This window comes from Pocillopora damicornis, chromosome 2, assembly GCF_964200805.1.
Source record: "Pocillopora damicornis chromosome 2, jaPocDami1.2, whole genome shotgun sequence".
Taxonomy (NCBI): domain Eukaryota; kingdom Metazoa; phylum Cnidaria; class Anthozoa; order Scleractinia; family Pocilloporidae; genus Pocillopora; species Pocillopora damicornis.
Window position 1 is genome coordinate 26,745,259 of NC_142671.1, and position 19,467 is coordinate 26,764,725.

General features: G+C 37.2%; 2 protein-coding genes across 2 annotated transcripts; one reads left to right on the plus strand and one right to left on the minus strand.

Moving 5' to 3' along the window:
- Positions 1-520: 520 nt before the first annotated feature.
- LOC113673851 (uncharacterized) lies at positions 521-5,215 on the minus strand. Its single transcript, XM_027190302.2, has 3 exons — positions 4,385-5,215; positions 2,774-2,921; positions 521-2,402 (listed from the first exon to the last, which is right to left on the minus strand). The coding sequence occupies exons 1-3, from the start codon at positions 4,761-4,763 to the stop codon at positions 2,243-2,245; spliced, it is 687 nt and encodes a 228-aa protein (XP_027046103.2). The 5' UTR covers positions 4,764-5,215; the 3' UTR covers positions 521-2,242.
- A 1,958-nt stretch (positions 5,216-7,173) lies between these two features.
- On the plus strand, positions 7,174-18,591 carry LOC113673850 (cilia- and flagella-associated protein 58). Its single transcript, XM_027190301.2, has 18 exons — positions 7,174-7,480; positions 7,614-7,697; positions 7,814-8,029; positions 10,092-10,240; positions 10,925-10,997; positions 11,377-11,460; positions 11,881-12,075; positions 12,270-12,567; positions 13,292-13,374; positions 13,499-13,591; positions 13,892-14,089; positions 14,519-14,869; positions 15,035-15,140; positions 15,379-15,496; positions 15,614-15,725; positions 16,062-16,139; positions 16,698-16,978; positions 18,171-18,591. Exons 1-18 carry the CDS (start codon positions 7,475-7,477, stop codon positions 18,289-18,291), a joined length of 2,646 nt encoding a protein of 881 aa, XP_027046102.2. The 5' UTR covers positions 7,174-7,474; the 3' UTR covers positions 18,292-18,591.
- Positions 18,592-19,467: the final 876 nt, after the last annotated feature.

The following is a 19,467-nucleotide window of genomic DNA, read 5'->3' on the forward strand; positions in this document are numbered from 1 at the left end:
CATCAAATGTTACTGCGTGAAAATTGGGTTTCACCGCATCTTCTCTGTTGTCAACAAACAATTTCTTGATTTTTCTCAAAATTTTCTTCGTGTAAAAAACGATCTCAGAATAGAAGAACGGGTCATCGAAAGGAGACTTTCTCCTTCAAGCAAGCAATCTCCCAAGACTTCAACATACTCATTGGCGATTTTACCTAGTAGAACACTGAAGTATTTTAACATAGAAATGCCCAATTTTCTGTTCTAAACGTGCGTAAGAATGAACTTGCAAGAGTTTAAAATCGGAATTGTTTTTGGTTGATTGTGGTCAATGTGTAGATTTTTATTGAATGAATGTAGTGCTAGGTCACGCTTTGATATTGATCACGTAGCAACAGAGACTACCTAGTTTCAGAAGTTAAAACAAGTTTCCTTTCTAGCAAAAAAAAAAAAAGGGTTAAGTCTGGACTCACAAATGAATTGGTCGGTACAAAAAAAATAACATTATTGAACCCAAGAGAAAAATAATGACACATTGAAGTAAATATTCATCTATTTATTTTCTTTTTAATTATACTTTTTTCCCTTGATGTAGCAGCTTAATCTTAATGTCAAGTCCCTTTATTGTCAGCTAGCTTAACTTTTTATCACATTCTAGCTGTGGTAATTTGGAATTAAATCTGACAATTTCTTCAATCTTGTCACCTGCAAGCTTAAGAAATTTATCAATTTGATAATGTACGAAATTACTGCATGGTCAGTTCCTTCAAAGTAACTAGGCACATTCTTCAACATTAGAATGTGTCTGTATCTGCCTATAATTTTATGCGGTCACCAACAAGTATGGATAATAACATTGTTCCAATATTTCAACTTATGTGTTTTGTTAAAACAATTTCTGAATCTTTCAATGTTGATTCCCTTGATATTCTTTGTTGTTTTCAATCATTTCCCAGTTCATTTTCCTTTCCCTCTAAACAAGTTTCCACATCTGATCAAGATATCAGAGAAGGATAGTTCTAACAGTAATAAAACACATAGTTTTACTACATATAATTCATAAAGAATCATACTCTGCTTATAATCACTAACTCCAACATGTTTTGTTCTCCAGTGAATATAATTTTTCTGCCTATCCTTCCCGTATCTAAATCATTAATACCTTCTGATGATTCCCAATAAAACTTGGGAGACTAAAATTTAAATAAATACATCATGATAACTTTTTACAACAAAATTTAAAGAGATAGCATATTTGCAACCTTTCTGGTTTCAACATCATCTAAACCAAATACTTTTGCTGTTAATAATTTCAGTGTATAATCACTTTGTTCCCTATGTAATTAGTAACCGTTATTTTCAAATCATTCTCAGTGATATTCATGGGTCTTCTAATCTTAGGATGTAATAGTCAACTGAACTTCAGTTGATTGATAATCAAAAACCTACTAAAAATTATGTAACAAAATAGCAGCAATCAGGAAACTACAAAGCAGATTTGGTAAAAGCAAGAATTACATACAAAGAAATCAACTCTTAATCATCTATAACAGAAATTGAATCTTCAATCACCAAACACCTAGCTTGGAGTATAGTAACATTAACTAGTTCTCAAAGTTTTTCCCCATGAGATCATTGTCAAAAAATTGAAGTTGTGCGGGTCTAAGAGTGTGTGGGCCTAAGAGTGTGATCAGATCCTTATTTTATAAAATTAATGTACAATGCATGTATAAAAGTTTATAGATTTGAAAATTTCAGTGCAACCCTCAAATGCAGACTGTTGACAAATGAAAAATATTATCTAAAGTTCTCTACCAAACATGAATTGTCCAACATCACTCCACTCCACAATGTTCAAATTAATATATGTTTCAAACCCTAACTGAACTTTGCAAAATTAATTTGATGAGATAAAGCTAGACTAAACATTTTTTAAAAGTTTTCTGAAAATGATATCCATTTCCACATTCTTACTTCAAAGATCTTGTCCCCTGGAAACTTTTGTTCACATCTCTAAAGATAAATGTAGATTTTACAGCTTCTAAATTGATGTGGTTTTTAAATAACATTATTCCACCAAAGATCCTCTTGAAAAGGCCCATTGAATTTTCTTTTAATATATAAAATAAGAAAAAGGAAAGTTAGAATGAAATAAAAATAACTTATGAAACAAAGTAACTTAGTGACACATCTACCATCATTTAAGGGTTGCACTGAATGTCATGGTAACTTTACGCTTTACAGAGGCATGTCAATAACCTCTTTAAGTTGTAAAGGCTCTATATCTTTGAGTACGAAATTCTGTGCTGTGATTTGTTATTGCTAGTCCATTTTCATCTGTCCTGACTGGATATCCTTCCATTTGCCGTACATCTGTTATCCTGTGGTATCCAGCTTGTCTTAATGCTTCAAGGCCAATATCCCTAAAATATCAATCAGATATGCTATTTTCTGAACTAGGGTTTCACTGATGTTACAATATTTGCTTTGATGGGATATTTCAAACATTATAGTTTTAAGTTAAACGGTGTAAAGCTTGTATTGTGAAATGAATAATAGCCCTTGCTTCTCTTTGCCATAGTGAGAACTTGTGGAAAAGTTATGTAAACCATTAAAAACATGTAGTGCTTTATTGCTGCTAAAAAGCAACTACAAAACCTTATGAATTGTACTCCTATTACGAAAAACAAGTTTAAACTGGAGTTTAAGTAAAATATTATTCCAAGAGATATTTTATGACAAATGGCAATTGAATACAACAGTTTCAGGAAGTGAAAAGAAATAAAGTCCTTACGTGTCTTCGAAGCCCCAGCATTCCTCAGGTTTGACACCAAGTCTACTGGCTGCTGTGATAAATGCATCTGGTTTAGGTTTGTGTTCTTTATAATCTTCATTTCCAAGCACTACATCAAATAGGTTGTCAATCCCAGCTAGTCTCAGGGCTGTATATGAAAAAAAAAACACACAAACAAAAACATTGATTTTATTGTAGAGAGCAAAAAATCCTGACCAAAACATTACTCAGTGAAGGAATCCATGAAAAGTAAAATGTTGTAAGACTGAACTACATCCAATGGAAATGTATGTAATTAAAGGCCACTTAACAAATTTCCTACTGAAAACTAAGCATCTTAAAAGGTGATAAAAAATGCATCCTGGTAACAGCCACAATGTTGAAAGTGCAATCTTACCAAGAAGTTTAATTTAGGTGTTACTAAATGTCATGGTGTTCGTTAGAAAATTCTCAAAATATCACTGGTCAAACATTGAAAACAGTTATTTTAACTGGCTAAAATTGTTGAGAAAAGAATAGTAAAACTTAAGGAAAATTTTGAGAATCTCTAAATCTCTAGAACCTTCTGAAAAACAAGTCGTTTGTTATAATTACACTTACAGTAAGTTTTCGATTATAGTTGTAGTTGTAAACCCCTTACGAGAAAAATATCCTCAAATCAGTTAGAAATCGAACACTTTGCTTTAACCAGTATCATCGTTATTTAGTCAAAGTGAAGTTTTGAATAATTTATTGCCGGTTTAGCACCTGATTTATTACCGCGGTTAACTACCATCTCCCGTTGAATAAAACGTCACGAAAAAAAGGGGCCCAAACCAATCTCATCACCAGCTAAAGCTCAGGTTTTTCGTTCAAATAAGACGTTGTGTTTAAAATTTACTCTCACCAAATCGGCCCTAAAGACAAAAAAATACTGTTGTTTCAAAAGCGCTAGTGCGTACGTGCTCCATCGAACATTGTTGACAATAGCACCGACACCACCTGTAGGTAACCAATCAAAATGCTCTATTCGCACACACCCTCCGCACTCCTCCAAACTCTCATGTTGTGATCGTTCTCAACTTTCATAAATATTTTCGACACGATAACAAACACAAAATGCCCAACATGAAAACCCAATGAAGAACATGTCGATTGAATGAGCTTCTCGAAAACAGAGAGTCTCTATAAGAGGTTTTTGGCTAATTTAGGGAGTTATCTGTTAAATAAATGAACGCGTTCAACTTCCATTGTTTTCCGATGGACTTTGTACTGCATATCAAAAGGCTTCGATATTTTCTTTGTACAAGACAACATTGAGTTATAGGGAAAAACGCTGATACGACAAAGCCCCCGAAAAAATTACAAAAATAAGATGTTCTTTTGCTGAAATGTGGAACTAACTGTTTTAGAAATAATTCGTCTGAGGGTATGTCAGGGGGCGCGGCCATCTTGCTGCTCAAACTAAATATCGATTAATGTAAATAATCCAGAATCTTGTGTTCTAAACTACAGGAGCCTACACAAAACGCTCTTCGCTATATCACACAGGTATCCTTAATGATACTTTTTAAGATTCGCTACTTAACTTAAGGGTATTGTAGCCAAAATATCGAATTGTAGGGTTAATACCTTTTTGAACTTGGGTGCGCGAACTTCCCGAAGCAACAGCGATCGGGATTCCCAATCTTTGAGCTTCTCGAGCGATTCGTACAACACATGGAATGGGGGCAACGGACGTTAACCCTTCAAGAAAGTACTTCCTTTTTCTGTCGTAAATAACGAACGGATCAAGTTTGATTCCCTGTTGTTTGGCCAGAATGTTGATAATCTTCTTTCCGGGTACTCCCGCTAACGTGTAGAAGTCGGTTTTGTGGAAAACGAGTCCTGTCTCTTTGCAGATTTTATACCAAGCCCTCCAATGAATTGGCATTGTATCCACAAGAGTACCATCGCAGTCGAAAACCAGGGCTTTTACTTCTGCGGGTATAGAACTAGAATCAGGAATCATTATCCTGAGGGCTTTATCTTTAACCTCTGCGAGGGAGAGGTTGTTATTGATGATAAAACTGCTATGTGATAACCCGGTCCGGCCGGTCAATCCACCAAGCTTAAGTGCTTTTCGCTTCGATAGCGATTGTCTAGAGATCTCCCTCGGCCCCTGATTTGGGTTCTAGATGGATTTCTGATACGTGCAAAGCTGCACAATCCTACGAGAACTCGACCCTCCGCCGTTTCTTGGGAAAGCACAATAGCTATGTAGTTTTCCCTATGTCACACGGAATGAAATGTACCTAGAATCGTGACGTCACTCGTTCGTCCAATCCGCGTTCGTTGCTTTTTATGATATTGAAAAATACTCTTCCCAAAGGCCTGTTAATTGCTATGACTTTCAAATCAGCCAACATCATATTTGTACCTCTTGTTTACCGAAGTGAGAGTCAACATCAGTGATTCAAAAAAATTAACCCACATTATGCTTTAAAGTAAACAACAGAAACAAGAACTGTTTTTATTACGCTGAAAGGACTTACTGACATGCAATGTCATGGCGTAACCGAAGTACAATACCATATTGAAATTTAGTGCCGATATTGCGCCATTCTTTGATTCCTCATTAATCTATGATAGTATGTGGCAAACGATAAAAAAGTAACATTCATTGTAGCGGCAATCATTAATCGCGGCCATTACAAAGAATATTCAATTTCTCCATCCCAACTTTAAAGACTGAATTGTTTTCAACATGTTTTTTTACTATCTGCTATGCCATTTGGGGTTTGTTTGTGGCGTTTAAAAAAATAATCCTCTTAGAGAGGTGCCGATAAAACATTATTCCTGCACTTGGCAGTTTTTTTTTTTCGGAAGGTTTTCACTCGTAACAGAGATCATGTCAACTTAGTTATTATGTCAAACCAATTTCTGCGCAAATCACGAACTTCGGAGCTTTTATTCATATATATCCGACCTATCTTACCGAAAACTTCTGTCTATTAGACCCTACTGTTTTCCAAATACGAGTGCTTTAAGTGAAATGTTCTTTCTTCAGGATCAAATTTCAGTGGAAAATACTCATTATGCAACCTCCCTCAGGCATATTGTACTTATCATTCATCAGCAGATTATCTGAAAACAGATATTTGTTCCCGTAAGGAACATGGGGCAACAAGTTTCGACGTGTCTAAGCATTTAAGAAGCAAACATTCAAGAACCCCGTGGATTCAACCTTGCGTCGGGAGTGAAAAATCAAAACAAACCAGAAACAAAACAAAATATTGAAAACAACACATCTTATTTCCTAATTTCCGTTTTCCAGCCCCGGGCTAAATTAGACCCAGGCCGGGAGAAATTTGGTTACGTCACGATAAGTTTACCTAATCCCTCCAAAAGGCTCTGTGAGGATGCCCCTCATTGGCAGTTGTTTGGCAGGCTATTTTAAAAATACTCATATACAGTTCCCTGTGTTTACTGTACTCATTTGGCGATTACTTATCCTAGCACGTTCCCCCTGAAATCCATGAGATCTCCCCCCCCCAAAAAAAATCCTCCGGCGCCCTGGCTGTTCCCTAAACGAAATGTGTTTCCAAGCAGCCAACGAACAGTCCCTGCTTTTTTGCGAAGTCTGTCGCGCGAGTTAAAAAAAAACCAGTGGAAAAACGAACTGATGAAAGCATACCGTGCGGAACTCGAGGAGTGAGGGGCATGAAAAGTACTTTTCCAGAGTTACTTTTCCGAGCGGCTTGCTAACATCAATTTTTATTTTAGCGATTTTTTTCTTTTGATTCGCGCAACGGACTTCGTCGGAAAGGAGGGAATGCTCGAAGTCTAAGTCGTTTTTTTTTTCCTCTGTAAGTGTGGAGGTTGTGAATATTGCGTGATCATGCGATACCTCAGATAATAAGCAAAGACAGGAGCCCATTAAGTAATGGGCTCCTGGCTAAGATCAATTCAAGTCCCAGACAGCATGGAGGGTAGCATAGGGAGGCTCCGGTCCTGACGCCCGTTTAACACACAAATGTTTTGAAAAATTCATGCATTACGTTATGTATATAGTAGATAGTATTCCATGCGTCGCAAATTTAAGACGGAAAACTTTAAATCTCACTTTACTTTACCCTTCTTTTAGTCTTTTAGTTTTGGGCTTTGTCGCGCGTTACATATAAGTCCTTTTCCGCCCTCGGGCCTCTGGATGAAAAGAAAGACAAACTACTTTTTTAGGCTTTCAAATAGCTTGTTAATAATCGGAGAAAGAAAATGTGAAATAAACAATGAAGAATGTATGTACTTGCTTTTTTACTTGCTTCTAGTATGCGAACACCAAATTACCATCTGTTTTTTGTTTGTTTGTTTGTTTGTTTACCAAGCCACTCTTCACATTATTGATCTAATAACGCTTGTCATTATGAACTCCTTTCCTTTAGGTCTGGCACACCACTGAGACCCCAAAGGTCTGAGGTTCGATCCCTCATGGAAACTCAGAATTTTTCATGATCTTCGTATAGAAAATTTGCATATTTCCTCTAAACGCACGGCGGGCCTATTTCTTATGGTGAGTGTAACTGGGCACGAATAGAGGAAAATACTTTGTAGCCATAGAAACAACGCATCAAACGTTGTCCGCCATTTTGGCTAAAGAAGAGTCGAACAATCAGTAGAGAAGCAACAAACCTCGAAGTTACAGCTCACGATCGGACTTCTAGTCCGTAAACACATCAAGAAGATATGGAGGTAATACAACTAGTTGTTTCGAATGTTATATTTCCATATGCAGCCTCGTTTACAGTTGAATTTTACGTATCTATTTTTTTTGTTGTCGACGAGTTTTATAAATTTACCGTTTTATCGGTGTATACTGTTTCAGACGGACAAAAAATCTCAAGATCTTAAAGAAAAGCCAGCCATCGAAGAAAATGCCTTTGAAGCTCTTGAGAGAGATTTTCAGGAGGTTTGTATCGAGGGAAAAACTCGATTTATTTTGTCCCTGAGTCGAAGTTTTAATGTAGCCAGTTCTACAATGCAAGAAAAAAAAGGTAATAAATTTCTTATCTTTCACGTTTATAGGTTCTCGGGGAACTCATGGGAGATAAGAGTCTTGAAAAGTTTCGCGTAGAATATGAAAAGTTGCACAGAGCATTGAAAAAGTCCCACGAAAGTGAGAAACGTTTGATGCAAAAATGCCGAGAGTTAAATGCAGAGATTGTGGCGAACGCCTCGAAAGTTCAAACTGCTTTGAAGCTCTCTCAGGAAGATCAGACCACGATCGCCTCACTAAAAAAGGTAAACATACGTAATTATGCAGGTAGCAGGAAAAGAAAATACAACAAAGAAGGTAAAATATCATTTAACCGCTTGATAATTTTCACAAGTCTGCTGTAGCTCAGTAGTAGAGCATTCGAAGTACTTACAACAAGGTTGTCGGTTCGATTCCCATTTGGCAGAACTCGGAGATATTTTTTCCGAGTATGTCGGTGTCATTCACTCCCTAAGGACAACTTTAGACTAGCAAACATAGAGCGATACAATATCGTAAAAGAAATAAAATCGATAGAATGGAAAACAGAGTATCTACACTACTCGTCACTAAATCACTTAAGGTCTTGTGAAGACTACATGTAGATCAATGGGGTCGTAAAATTCAGACTATACTCAATTGGTCTGATCAGAGCTGATACCGTGATTGGTTGGTTCTTCGACTCCTGTTTGCCTAATTCAATAATATAGTTAATGTTGTCTATGTTGTCATGCACCTGTTAACCCTTTACAGTCCCAAACATCAATATGCATATTCTCCATACTGTTCTCTATACACCTCCCAAGTTGCTGACAAGGATTAGCTTAAAGAACCAGAGCTTCTGTAGTTTTTGATCATTTTCATTATTCTTATGACCTTAGTGCATGATTCAGGGGAGATATTGTAAGGAGAAATTAAATGCTAATCACTCTTAGGGGTTTAGGGTTAAGTAATAGATCACAGAAGATGTCAAAATGTGGGAAGAACAAAAAAGTAGCACACAAGGTGAAGCAGAGTGTGATGCTGATTTTCCTACCAGATTTCCTTGTTTTGTTTTTGTAATAATTATTACTATACAAACCTATAACAACTTGGAATTTATTTGTTTTATATGTTATAAAAAACTAAATGCTATTGATACATGTATGTGTCTGTCCTCCAATAGATCATTAGTAAGAACCAATCAGAATGTGTATATAAATTAGCTTATTTTATAACTGTTAGTGGATCATGAGTATTAGGGTTATAAGTGGAATCAGAATAAAATGGGATCATTCTCATTCTCCCAACTCCAATTTTATCTTGTTTATGACTCTGCTATAACTCTAATTGTTCAAATTTCACATGTTTGGGCAATGCTAACAATCACTCAGCCTCTGACTCAGTCATTAGGGATACCAACTTTGAAGTGTTTTCCAAGAAGACAGCTAAAAAGCATATAATATATTTGCTTCCTTTAGTTTACTTCATAGCTAACGAGAGAATGTTGTTAGGGCTTGGATAAGGGATTGGTTTGTCTTCATTTAATGTAATGTTTGTAACATGGTTGCCACAGGTCAGGAAATAGTCAGGGAAAAAAAAAATTCTTCAAGGTCAGGGAAAAGTCAGGGAATTTCACTTTGAGTCAGGGGAAATTTACATCTTTGAAAAAAGTCAGGGAAAAGTGAAATTTTAAGAGTACTAATTTATTTACTGCCGTCTCAGTGGTGCTTTTGTATGGTCAAGAATGCGAGCTATCATTCATCTTGTCTTGGCCTCTTCGTGATGAAAGATGCTAACACTTAACTTTCTGTGATGTTGCTGTTACTCATGTATATTGTTTAGTACAGTTGATAAATTCCTGATAAGCATATCGTTTTCCCTTGTAATGCAAGAAAGTTGGCTTGTGAATGAAATCACACACTTTCTTTTCCCTCTGTTTTCATTGTTTTCTAACATTTCAAATTCTTTGGTACATTTCAAGGACATGACACATGTTGGATTAGTAGGATATTGTTTCATTTAATTGAACGACAAGCTGATGTTAGGTTTCCAAGAAAATCAATCCTTTTTCCATGTTACGTTAAGGAACTATCAATTCATGTACACTGCGTGTGTCTTGCTGAAAGCGTTAATAAATGGGTGGAGAGGATGGCTGTGAGGGGAGGTTGGAGGCCATTATCAGGACTAATTTGTGAAATTGTTAATTCAGTTGGTCAGGGAAGTTTTACATTTGTCAGGGAAAAGTCAGGGAAAAGTCAGGGAATTTCAAACACTTATGGCTGTGGCAACCATGTGTAATGTTTTGCTTAATTTTTTTGGTATTTGTTATTGTTGCTGTTTATTTAGGAAATAGAGAAGGCATGGAAAATGGTGGATGCTGCTCATGATAAAGAACAGAGAGCAAGGGAGACAATTCAGTCTTTGAAACTTGAAATTGCAAATCTCAGCAAACTTGTAGAGCAAGGAGCTGGTTTGACCATGGGTCAGGATCATAGGTAAGATTAATATGGAAATTCTCCTCTTTACTGCAATACTTTATACAGCAAATAAGTAATAAGCATAAATAGGTAAATCAGGTAAAGGTTCTTACCTTGATCTTATAGTCTGGTTTTCGTTAGCAATGCAAGCACAAACACAAGCACAAATGTAAGTACAACAGCTCACCATGAAAACAACCTTGATGCAAGCACAAGCATGAAGATAAATAAAATTTTCCTTTTTCTTGTGCTTTTCTTAATATTTGTTTTCATTTGGTATATAAACCTTATGCTTGCATTTGTGCTTGGGTTGTCAATGAAAACCAAGCTTAAAGGAGAGGGTTAGAATTTTCAAAAGAGTACAAACCATACATTGTACTATGTGATGGTCAATTGAAAGAATATAACCTAAAAAGTAGCAATGATATTTTGCAGAAGTAAAGATACAATTGGAAGAGCCAGATGTATTATCATTTTCATTCAGTGTGCTTGCACCACATTTACATATGGCTTAATATGATTTACTTGGAAAATCCTACTAGGTCTTATAGCATTGAGTCCACAAGCTCATTTCATTTGTTTGAATTTGTAGCTCTTGAGTAAAGCTCACTTTTTTCACTCATGATTACTGATTTATAATTGTATGACATAGTAAGAGTCTTTGATTTTAATAACTCAAATGTGTGGCTTCATCTCTCGAAGTGTGAATGAGCTGCTTAAAATCAAGGATGAGCTGACAAAGGAAAGGGATGATAAGCTATCTGAAATTTCCAAGGTAAGGGTTTTTGATTTCTTGTTTTTCACAGTTCAAGTTTTCATTTTCTCTTTTACACAGCCTAATAAGATACATAAAAATTACTCAGTTCTGATTGGTTAACATAAATGCAGTTTTCAGGTAATTCAATGCAGAAGAGGGTTAATTCAGTGCTTGTGTAATTTTGTTAGTCTTTGAAAAAATTTATTCATGCTTGTTTATTCCAAATTGCATGCCAAATCATGTGATCACCTATACTAATTCTGAGACAGTCCAAAATTTCCATTGTAGCTCTATCCTGGGAGAAAAAGGAGTGAAAGCAAGCAACCTCGCTCAATCTGGAAACCACAAAACTGTTTAGAGTGCCCTTTTTAATCATGGCTTTTTTTGTTTTACATAGTTGAGGGAAGAATTGTCAGGTGCAACTACAAAACAACAGAAAGCTGAACAAGACAGAGAAGAGGCTGAGATGAAGATTGCTGAGGTGGGTTGATTTAAAACAGTGAATTTTTACAAGTCAGCAATTTTCTGTTCCTTAGATTTCAACCAAGTATACCATGTTCATGCATTAGTTTATTATGTGCAGTCTAATAAATTTGCAAATTTTAAGAAAAATAATTTTCTAAATCCTTAGAAGTGATGGATCTGGATGTCTTTTTGAAGTTGCAGAATTTGTCTAACTTGGTTCCCTATCTTACCTACTTAATATACACATGAAACTTGACAAATTTAATGATATTCGTATGATTATCTAAGCCACAGGGCAGATTGAAAATGTATTAGTGAAAAGTTGGAAAGCATGATATCCACTAAAGGGGTCCGTTAGATTTTGAGATTGATCAAAGACAGGTTTTCATTTTTACCTTTTAGATAAAACCATGTGTGATTGTTGTTTCTCCTTCAGCTCAAGGAAGATATTCAGGTGCGAAGTAATGAAGCCCAGCGAGAAGCTAGGAAAAAGGAGAAAATTGAAAAGGAGTTGAAACAAGCAAAGAGTGATTTGGAAACTAGAACTGCTGAACTGAAAACAAAGGCAGGGAATCTTCAACGAGCACAGGAAGATATCACCAAGCTTGAACAGCAACTTAAAGAACAGAGGGTAAATTTGTCTCTAGTTTATATTTAATTGTTATTTGTCGTAAAACTCTCATAATCTTGTGTCAAAATTTGAGCAGTGAAATACAAAAAGCCTTCCCTTAACAAGTAATGGCTGAAAAGCTAGTGGACTTAGATGAGATTTACTTATGTTATATTATCACTAGTTGTTGATTATATTTTGCTTTGTTTTTTTAGATCTTGAATGAAAAAGCCATGAAGGATACAGACTTATTGAATGCTCGCCTTACGAAAGTCCAGCAAGACTATGATCAACAACTTCTTAGCTGTGATCAGCTGGCCACAGAAAACACGCAGAAAGCTGCAGAGTTGAAGGCTAAGGAGGATGAAATTAATGCGCTGAAACAGGACACTGTACGACTTACAAAAATGAGAGAAGCCATCCAGAGGAAGCTGAGAACCATCGAGGATCAGAAAATGGAGGTTGAGCAGCAGAAGGAAACTCTTAAAGGACAGATTGCTGGCTTGGAAAAAGGTATGAGGAATGATGGCGTGATGGAAAGTGATTTTGTTGGTTTAAACTAGACAGATCTCATATATATATATCTGGCTTTCTTTTTTCCTCAGGTCTAAGTAGGCCTTAAAAAGCAAAGTCACAGCCTTAATTATGGTTTTTCTGTAGTTTGAGGGTCTAGCAATACTGACAAGGTCAACTACAAATTGCAGCTTTTTCCAAGTATTATCCTGTTGCATAGGTTATCTTTGTTGTGTGATTAGTATTAACCTGAGCTACAAGGCCATTTTACAGTTGTGAACTTAGTTGCCAAGCCTTTGATTTGGAGTGAGGCTGAAGGTGACCTTGTTGTGGTAGAGACCAGTATCTAGTTAGCATGATGACAAAGTAATTTGCATTTGAAAAGCAGCTACTGAAGGTAATTTTATCATAACAAGGTCAACCTTAGCCTCACTCCTGTCTAAAGGCTTGGCACACAACAGTAAAATGGACTGAAGAAGCTTTTCAGGCTTTGATCCCGTGTCTTCGAGACACTAGTTGGGTGCTGCTACCAACTGAGCTACGAAGCCACACGCTGGGAGCAGGGCACATTTTATAGGATTCTTCTTTCTCGCGGAGGAATCTGATCATAATTTTCTTTCATAAACGTTATTTCTTTGAAAATTATGATGATTAGTATGTACTCACTCTTTTAGATTTGATCTTTTTTACTGTATAAACCATTCTATTCTTTTGTCTCAATTAGAACTTGAATCAAGCAAGAAACAAGCCGAGGCGGATAAAAAAGCGATCGATGATCTCGTCCGTGAAAGGGACATCCTGAACAAGGTACTTTACCCTTAAATTCTATCGTACCTTAAATGTCAGGTTGTGATTTTGAATCGCTGTTTAATTTTTAATTGATATTTGTTATATCTAATAATTGAGAATCATGTTTTATTTTTCTTTTTAGAATCTGCTGAAAGCAGCTGGTGCAACCCAGAAGCAACTTGGTCTTGTGCGGTTACACGAGCAAACCAAGAAGAACTTGGAGCAAGAGATTCAGGTGGGAGCACTGTCAGAAACACGTTTGAAATATTTGCTGGTCTTTTTAGTAGGCCGTTGGTCTTTTTTTTGTTTTTGTTTTTTTTTTGTATGTGTGTCAAGCATTCCCAGTTATAGTCAAGATACTCATGTTAGCTTTGTGAACTAATAATTTACATATTAATGATATTATTAATTTTTTCCTCTCATTTTTGTGCCAGAAAATTAACTTGTGAAAAAGGAAATACCACAGTTTTCAACGTAAGCTGTGTTCGCTACAGGACACGAAAAATGTGTAACCTTACGTTCTTTATTGTTGTAGAACTACAAAGATGAAGCTCAAAAACAGCGCAAGATTATCTATCAACTGGAGAAGGAAAGAGATCGATACATCAATGAAGCAAGCGAGCTGACTCAGAAGGTTCTACAACACATGGAGGATGTCAAGGTCCGTGAGATGCAGATCTTCGATTACAAAAAGAAAATCGCCGAGGCTGAAACGAAATTGAAACAACAACAGGTATGTTTGCAGAGCATGCTAAGTTAAAGTTAACTATTGATTTTTTTAATTTAATAAAGTAACGCGAAATTATGACCTTGAAACCTTGTAATTTTTTAAGGGGAGGTTGGGTTCTTCGTTAGAAAGAGTAAATGATAATTGTTTTTTGTTTCACTGAATTACTGTACTTATTGATAAAGAATATATACTTGGCTTGTAATTTGGTTTGTATTTTGGAAATTTGGTTTGAATTTGTGAATACGTGGTGATAACTACGGGCTATGGGTATTTTTTGTTTGTGCTATGGAAATGTTCAAGGTTCGCTTATTCGTGTAACATCTTCGGGTAAACTAAAGAAATTAAGGAAAAGTTAGTCTGGATGATGTACTTTAAGTCTGCACCGGGCCTGGCAGTGCAAAACAACGAACTCAAAATATTTCTTTCTTACAGAATCTCTACGAAGCCGTCCGTAGTGACCGTAACTTGTACAGCAAGAACCTGATAGAGTCCCAGGACGAAATCACCGAGATGAAACGGAAACTGAAGATCATGAACCATCAGATCGACCAACTGAAGGAAGAGATCATGGCTAAAGAAGCCGCGCTGGTCAAGGAACATCTGGAGCATCAGAGGGTGGAGAAGGAGAAGGACGCACTCAAGGCTGAGCTGCAGAGGATGAAGCAGCAAGCAGCTGAATCCAAGGCTTATATCGAACAGCAGGAGGTTGAAGAGAGGAAGCTACTTAAGATCATCTCTGAAGCTGATGCTGAAAGGCTCCGGCAGAAGAAGGAACTTGATCAGGTGGGGCTCATACACAGGCGTTATTCGGGACTTATTGTTTAGTCCCCGGTTATGATGGACTTTGCATTGTTTGTTTTGTTTTGCTTTGTTTTCTTTATTTTTTTTCTCCTTACAATGTTTACCTAATTTACCTAATTACTTGAAACCTTGCATTTCTTATTTTAGGTAATAAGCGAGAGAGACATTTTGGGAACGCAGTTGGTCAGACGCAACGACGAACTGGCTTTATTGTACGAAAAGATCAAAATACAACAGTCAACTCTTAACAAAGGTAAGGCTTGTTGTGTTGTCCATAAACATTTCTGTCATTAGTTTTCTTGATGTCACTTTCTGTTGTGGTTCATCCATCGGGGCCGAGGTCTTCAAAAGGCGACAACTTTTACCCGGGTGTAGAGGAAAAAAATGTTTTGACATAATTGATTTGCAAACAGTTTTTATATTTACTTTGTTTCCTACCCTTGCCTTACCCTTAGTTAACAACCGTTGACGTCTCATATTGTTTTACACAGGCGAAATTCAGTACCGCCAGAGGTTGGAAGACATCCGATTGTTAAAACTTGAAATTAAGAAACTTCGCCGCGAGAAAAACATCCTTACAAAGAGTGTAGCCAACGTAGAAGATTTAAGGTAAGAATATCTTTTCCCGTTTTTCTGGAAATCGACGAATCATGAGTGAGGAATCTAAGGTGTTCGAAGAAACATCTGTTGAAAACTTGATGTTTGTATGATTTTTGTTTCGTTTAGGCGTGAGGTGTATCATACCCAGCGTGAGCTTCTCAGAGAACGAACCCGATGTAAGGCTTTGGAAGAAGAACTCGAAAATCCGATGAACATTCACAGATGGAGAAAACTTGAGGTAATTTAAAGATAGAGCACTTTTCGATTGAGTGTCGAAAAACCGAAACCAAAGTAACTACAACCGCCAATAAGGAGAAAGGAAAATATCTTTAAGAGCCAATGAGAACTCAAAGTGAAAACAACCACACTGCCCAAAGCGCGGGAAAACTCAGGCGACCAAGCCGTGATTGATTGAGAGAGTGTCGCAGTTTTCTGAACCAATCACAGAGCGAAGTAAAGCAAAACCAATGCAGATCCTCGATTACTTTCGATATTCAATTGACGATTGCTCTGTTGGTGAATTTAGTTACATTTGAAAGCAAGATCATTGAACAATTACCTTTTATTTCCACAGGGAAGTGATCCGAGCACGTACGAAATGATTCAAAAGATACAAACTCTACAAAGACGACTTATACAGAAAACTGAAGAGGTTAGTCAGTGTAATGTTATTCTGTTGCGCGTGCATCCTGATACATACTGATGTTTAATGGCGCTCTCTACGACGTGATTAAGTGCTTTTTGGTAGAGTGTTATACAAGTACAACGAAAGTGAACATCTCGCCCAGTAAGAACAAAGAGAAGTATCGCAGAGAACCAGTTAACCAGAGTTAAAACAAGTTAACTGTCTGAAACGCTGAAAAATGTAATTGGTTTTAATTTTGCATCTGGTTGATTTAGAGACTGGTACATCTTTTATACTCGACCAACGACATAGTGAACTAAAACAAATAAATGTTCTACAGAGTTGTGTTTGAAAGCCAAATAAAATTTGCTCTGAAGTTTGAGACAACAACAAACAAAAAAGCCGCGGATTTGGCGCGAAAAGCAACTTCCTCTCTCGACCCTTCTGAAAAAAAACAGCTATTTCTTAGGAGTTCATTAGCTTTTGCACCTCTCCGAAACGAAAGCCCTACAGCTAGATATTTCACCCCTGGACTTATTACCTAAGATTTTACATGATGCTAAAATACTTGCCAAATCTTCTCAGGTGGTGGAAAAAGAACTCCTTATCCAAGAAAAAGAGAAGTTGTACATGGAACTAAAACAAATCCTGGCTCGTCAGCCCGGGCCAGAAGTGGCTGAACAACTCAGTATTTACCAACAAACACTCAAAGAAAAAACAAAGCAGATGAAAGGAATGTCATCTGAACTGAACATGTACGAGGCACAAGTGAAAGAATATAAATACGAGATCGAAAGACTAGCTAAAGAACTACAGGAAGTCAAGAAAAAGTTTTACATGCAGAAGAGAAAAGAACAACAAGCGAGGTAATAGCATTTGTTATTTGACTGTTACAGTGTGTTTCAAAAGACCGCAAAAAACTGTTAGAGGAGAAATTTTCAAAAAAAGTGAGAGCAAATTCCAGCTAAAAAATATTTTTAATGCTTGGACGAACCACTTTTCTAAGATTCCATCAAAACAACTGGGCGAACAAACAAGGCTGCATGTTGACGCCGAACGAGAGCTCTGGAGTGTTAGAAAAGTGGTAGTCCACCCATTAATTTTTTTTAAATTATTCCTCCAACAGTTTTTTGCGGTCTTTGGTAGAAGAGGCAATTTTGATCTGCTTAATTGCAGCAGCTTTTTTGCATAGATCAAACAATTGTGTTTTTTTTCCTTTGTCGCCATCACTTCACTGAATGCCTCTCTAACAAATAGTTTTTCACTCTCCCATATGAATTTCGAGAGACTTTTGCTCATTTTTCGCTACCACGGCACTTTATTCTTTATGCCGATGAGAGCGACTTCGCACTTAGCCTTGTCCTCAAGCCGTAATTTCGGTACCAGATCACTGAAACGAGAGAACTAGGAAGTGGCCTATTGAGTCTCATAAACGAAGATCTGGGAAAGCTCAATGACCCATTAGAGAAACGGCAGTAATCACAAGGAGCTAGTGAGAAATCATGGCCAAAAAAGCAAACAAACAAACAGTCTGAAGCGCAGGAAAACGTGAACAACTAGGCGATTGGTTTTGGTTTTGTATCTCATTATTAAAGAATATAGCGCGAGTTTTCACAGAGCTGTTAAGAAGCTCCTGTACTTTAGCTACCCCTCCCTTACTGTTCCCTTTTTGTTCCGCACTGCTGCTCTTACGTCTCGACAGTTTGAGTGTTTAATTGAGAGAAACCCGTCAAACAATAGCATGCAAGGGTGGAAAATCGCTGTAAAGGAGAGTTAGAGTAAAAGAAAAAGTGACAAATTATGTAATGACCTATCAGTTCAGCTTACAATTTCCAAGATGTGAAGCCCTCTGGTTTCGAGCCCGCAAGCGATGCGTGTGCGAGGTCTGCGAGGGTTTAGAAACCTCTAACATACGTCTCGCACGCACGCACGCCTCGCTCGCTGGCTCAAATCTCGAAGGCTTCACTGCTGATGTCGTAACGCTTCGGGGCCCTATTTGCAGGCTTTCTCACTCGTGCCTTGAATTCATTCTAAAACTGTGTCATGTTGTCATTTCAGGGAAAGAGACAGAGCTTACCAACAGGCCACTGGACCCGCTTTCTCTCCACAAAGAACGGATGGACCAAGGTTCACTGGTGGTGGTTTTAATCTGAAACCGCCTGCGAAGGCCGTAGCATAAATAATCGACATTTTATCTGTGAATAGTGCGAATAGGGTCTCTGGAGTTGTATATAATACTTTAAAAATAACCATGTAAAAACTTAAATCTAAAGCACGCAGATCGAGTGCAATACACTACTAGCGTCTTGGAGTATAACACGTTTGTTTGAAAACTGTGGATGCCTCAAGACTTTTAAGAACACCGATTCAGGTTATGCGCATATTGTGTCTACTATGTTTTAATTGGTTTATTACTTTTTTTATTTCCTGCATTTAAAAAAGTACAAACATGGTTTGGGTGAATATATTTTAGAACAAAGCCTCAGTGTGACTCGACTCTACTTTTTTTCTTTTTCCCTCTACTTCTTTTCCTCGAAAGTACACGGCCCTCCAGAATCAACGAAAACAATTATATGATTGAATTTTAATCTAACGGAAGTACTGTTCGTTACTATCCATTCCTTCACTCTCCTTACCGGAGGACCTGTTTACAATCCATGCCTTGGTTTCCCGACGATGACTGTCCCTCACCCCCACCCACTCAATTTAGCGGCTCCTCCAAAGTTACGATAATGACACGTAAAGTTTATAAAGTAACGAGTTAGTGTCGATTTGTGAGTGCATTTCAATAGTCAGTAATATAAGAGGAATCCAAAAGTTTAACAACAAATGATCTTTTCAAAAGGGAGTGTACATATGCGTTGCCCATAGTTGACAGATGTATTCAAGTGGATCGTGTATCATTCGTTTATTTGCTTTCCCTTATAAACGCTGTTACTTACGGCGCTGTGTTAAACTTAGCGCGCGGGCAGCGAGAAGCCCGCAAGATTCGAGAGGTCTCCAAGGGTCAACACGGCGGTCAAACATCTGCGCATGAGCGAACGTTGTAGAGGCTCACAGCGGCAAAACTAGTGTGCATGCTTGTAACACTCGAGCAATTTTATGTGCCCATAGAAATGACTACGACAATATTTCTATAAACACTGCCGCAGCAAAATGGCGGACTTGTCGAACCTCCTCGGTCACATATCTCACTCAAAGAAAAAAAATGTTGCGGTAACATATGTGAATTTGGGATTAAAGTAAAGCATCCGTAACATTGTTACAAAGTTCGTAGCGACTGCTCTCGTTTTAGCTGTCGGGATGAATTTCAAACAACTGACTGATGAACTATAATTAAATGAACGCTAATTTC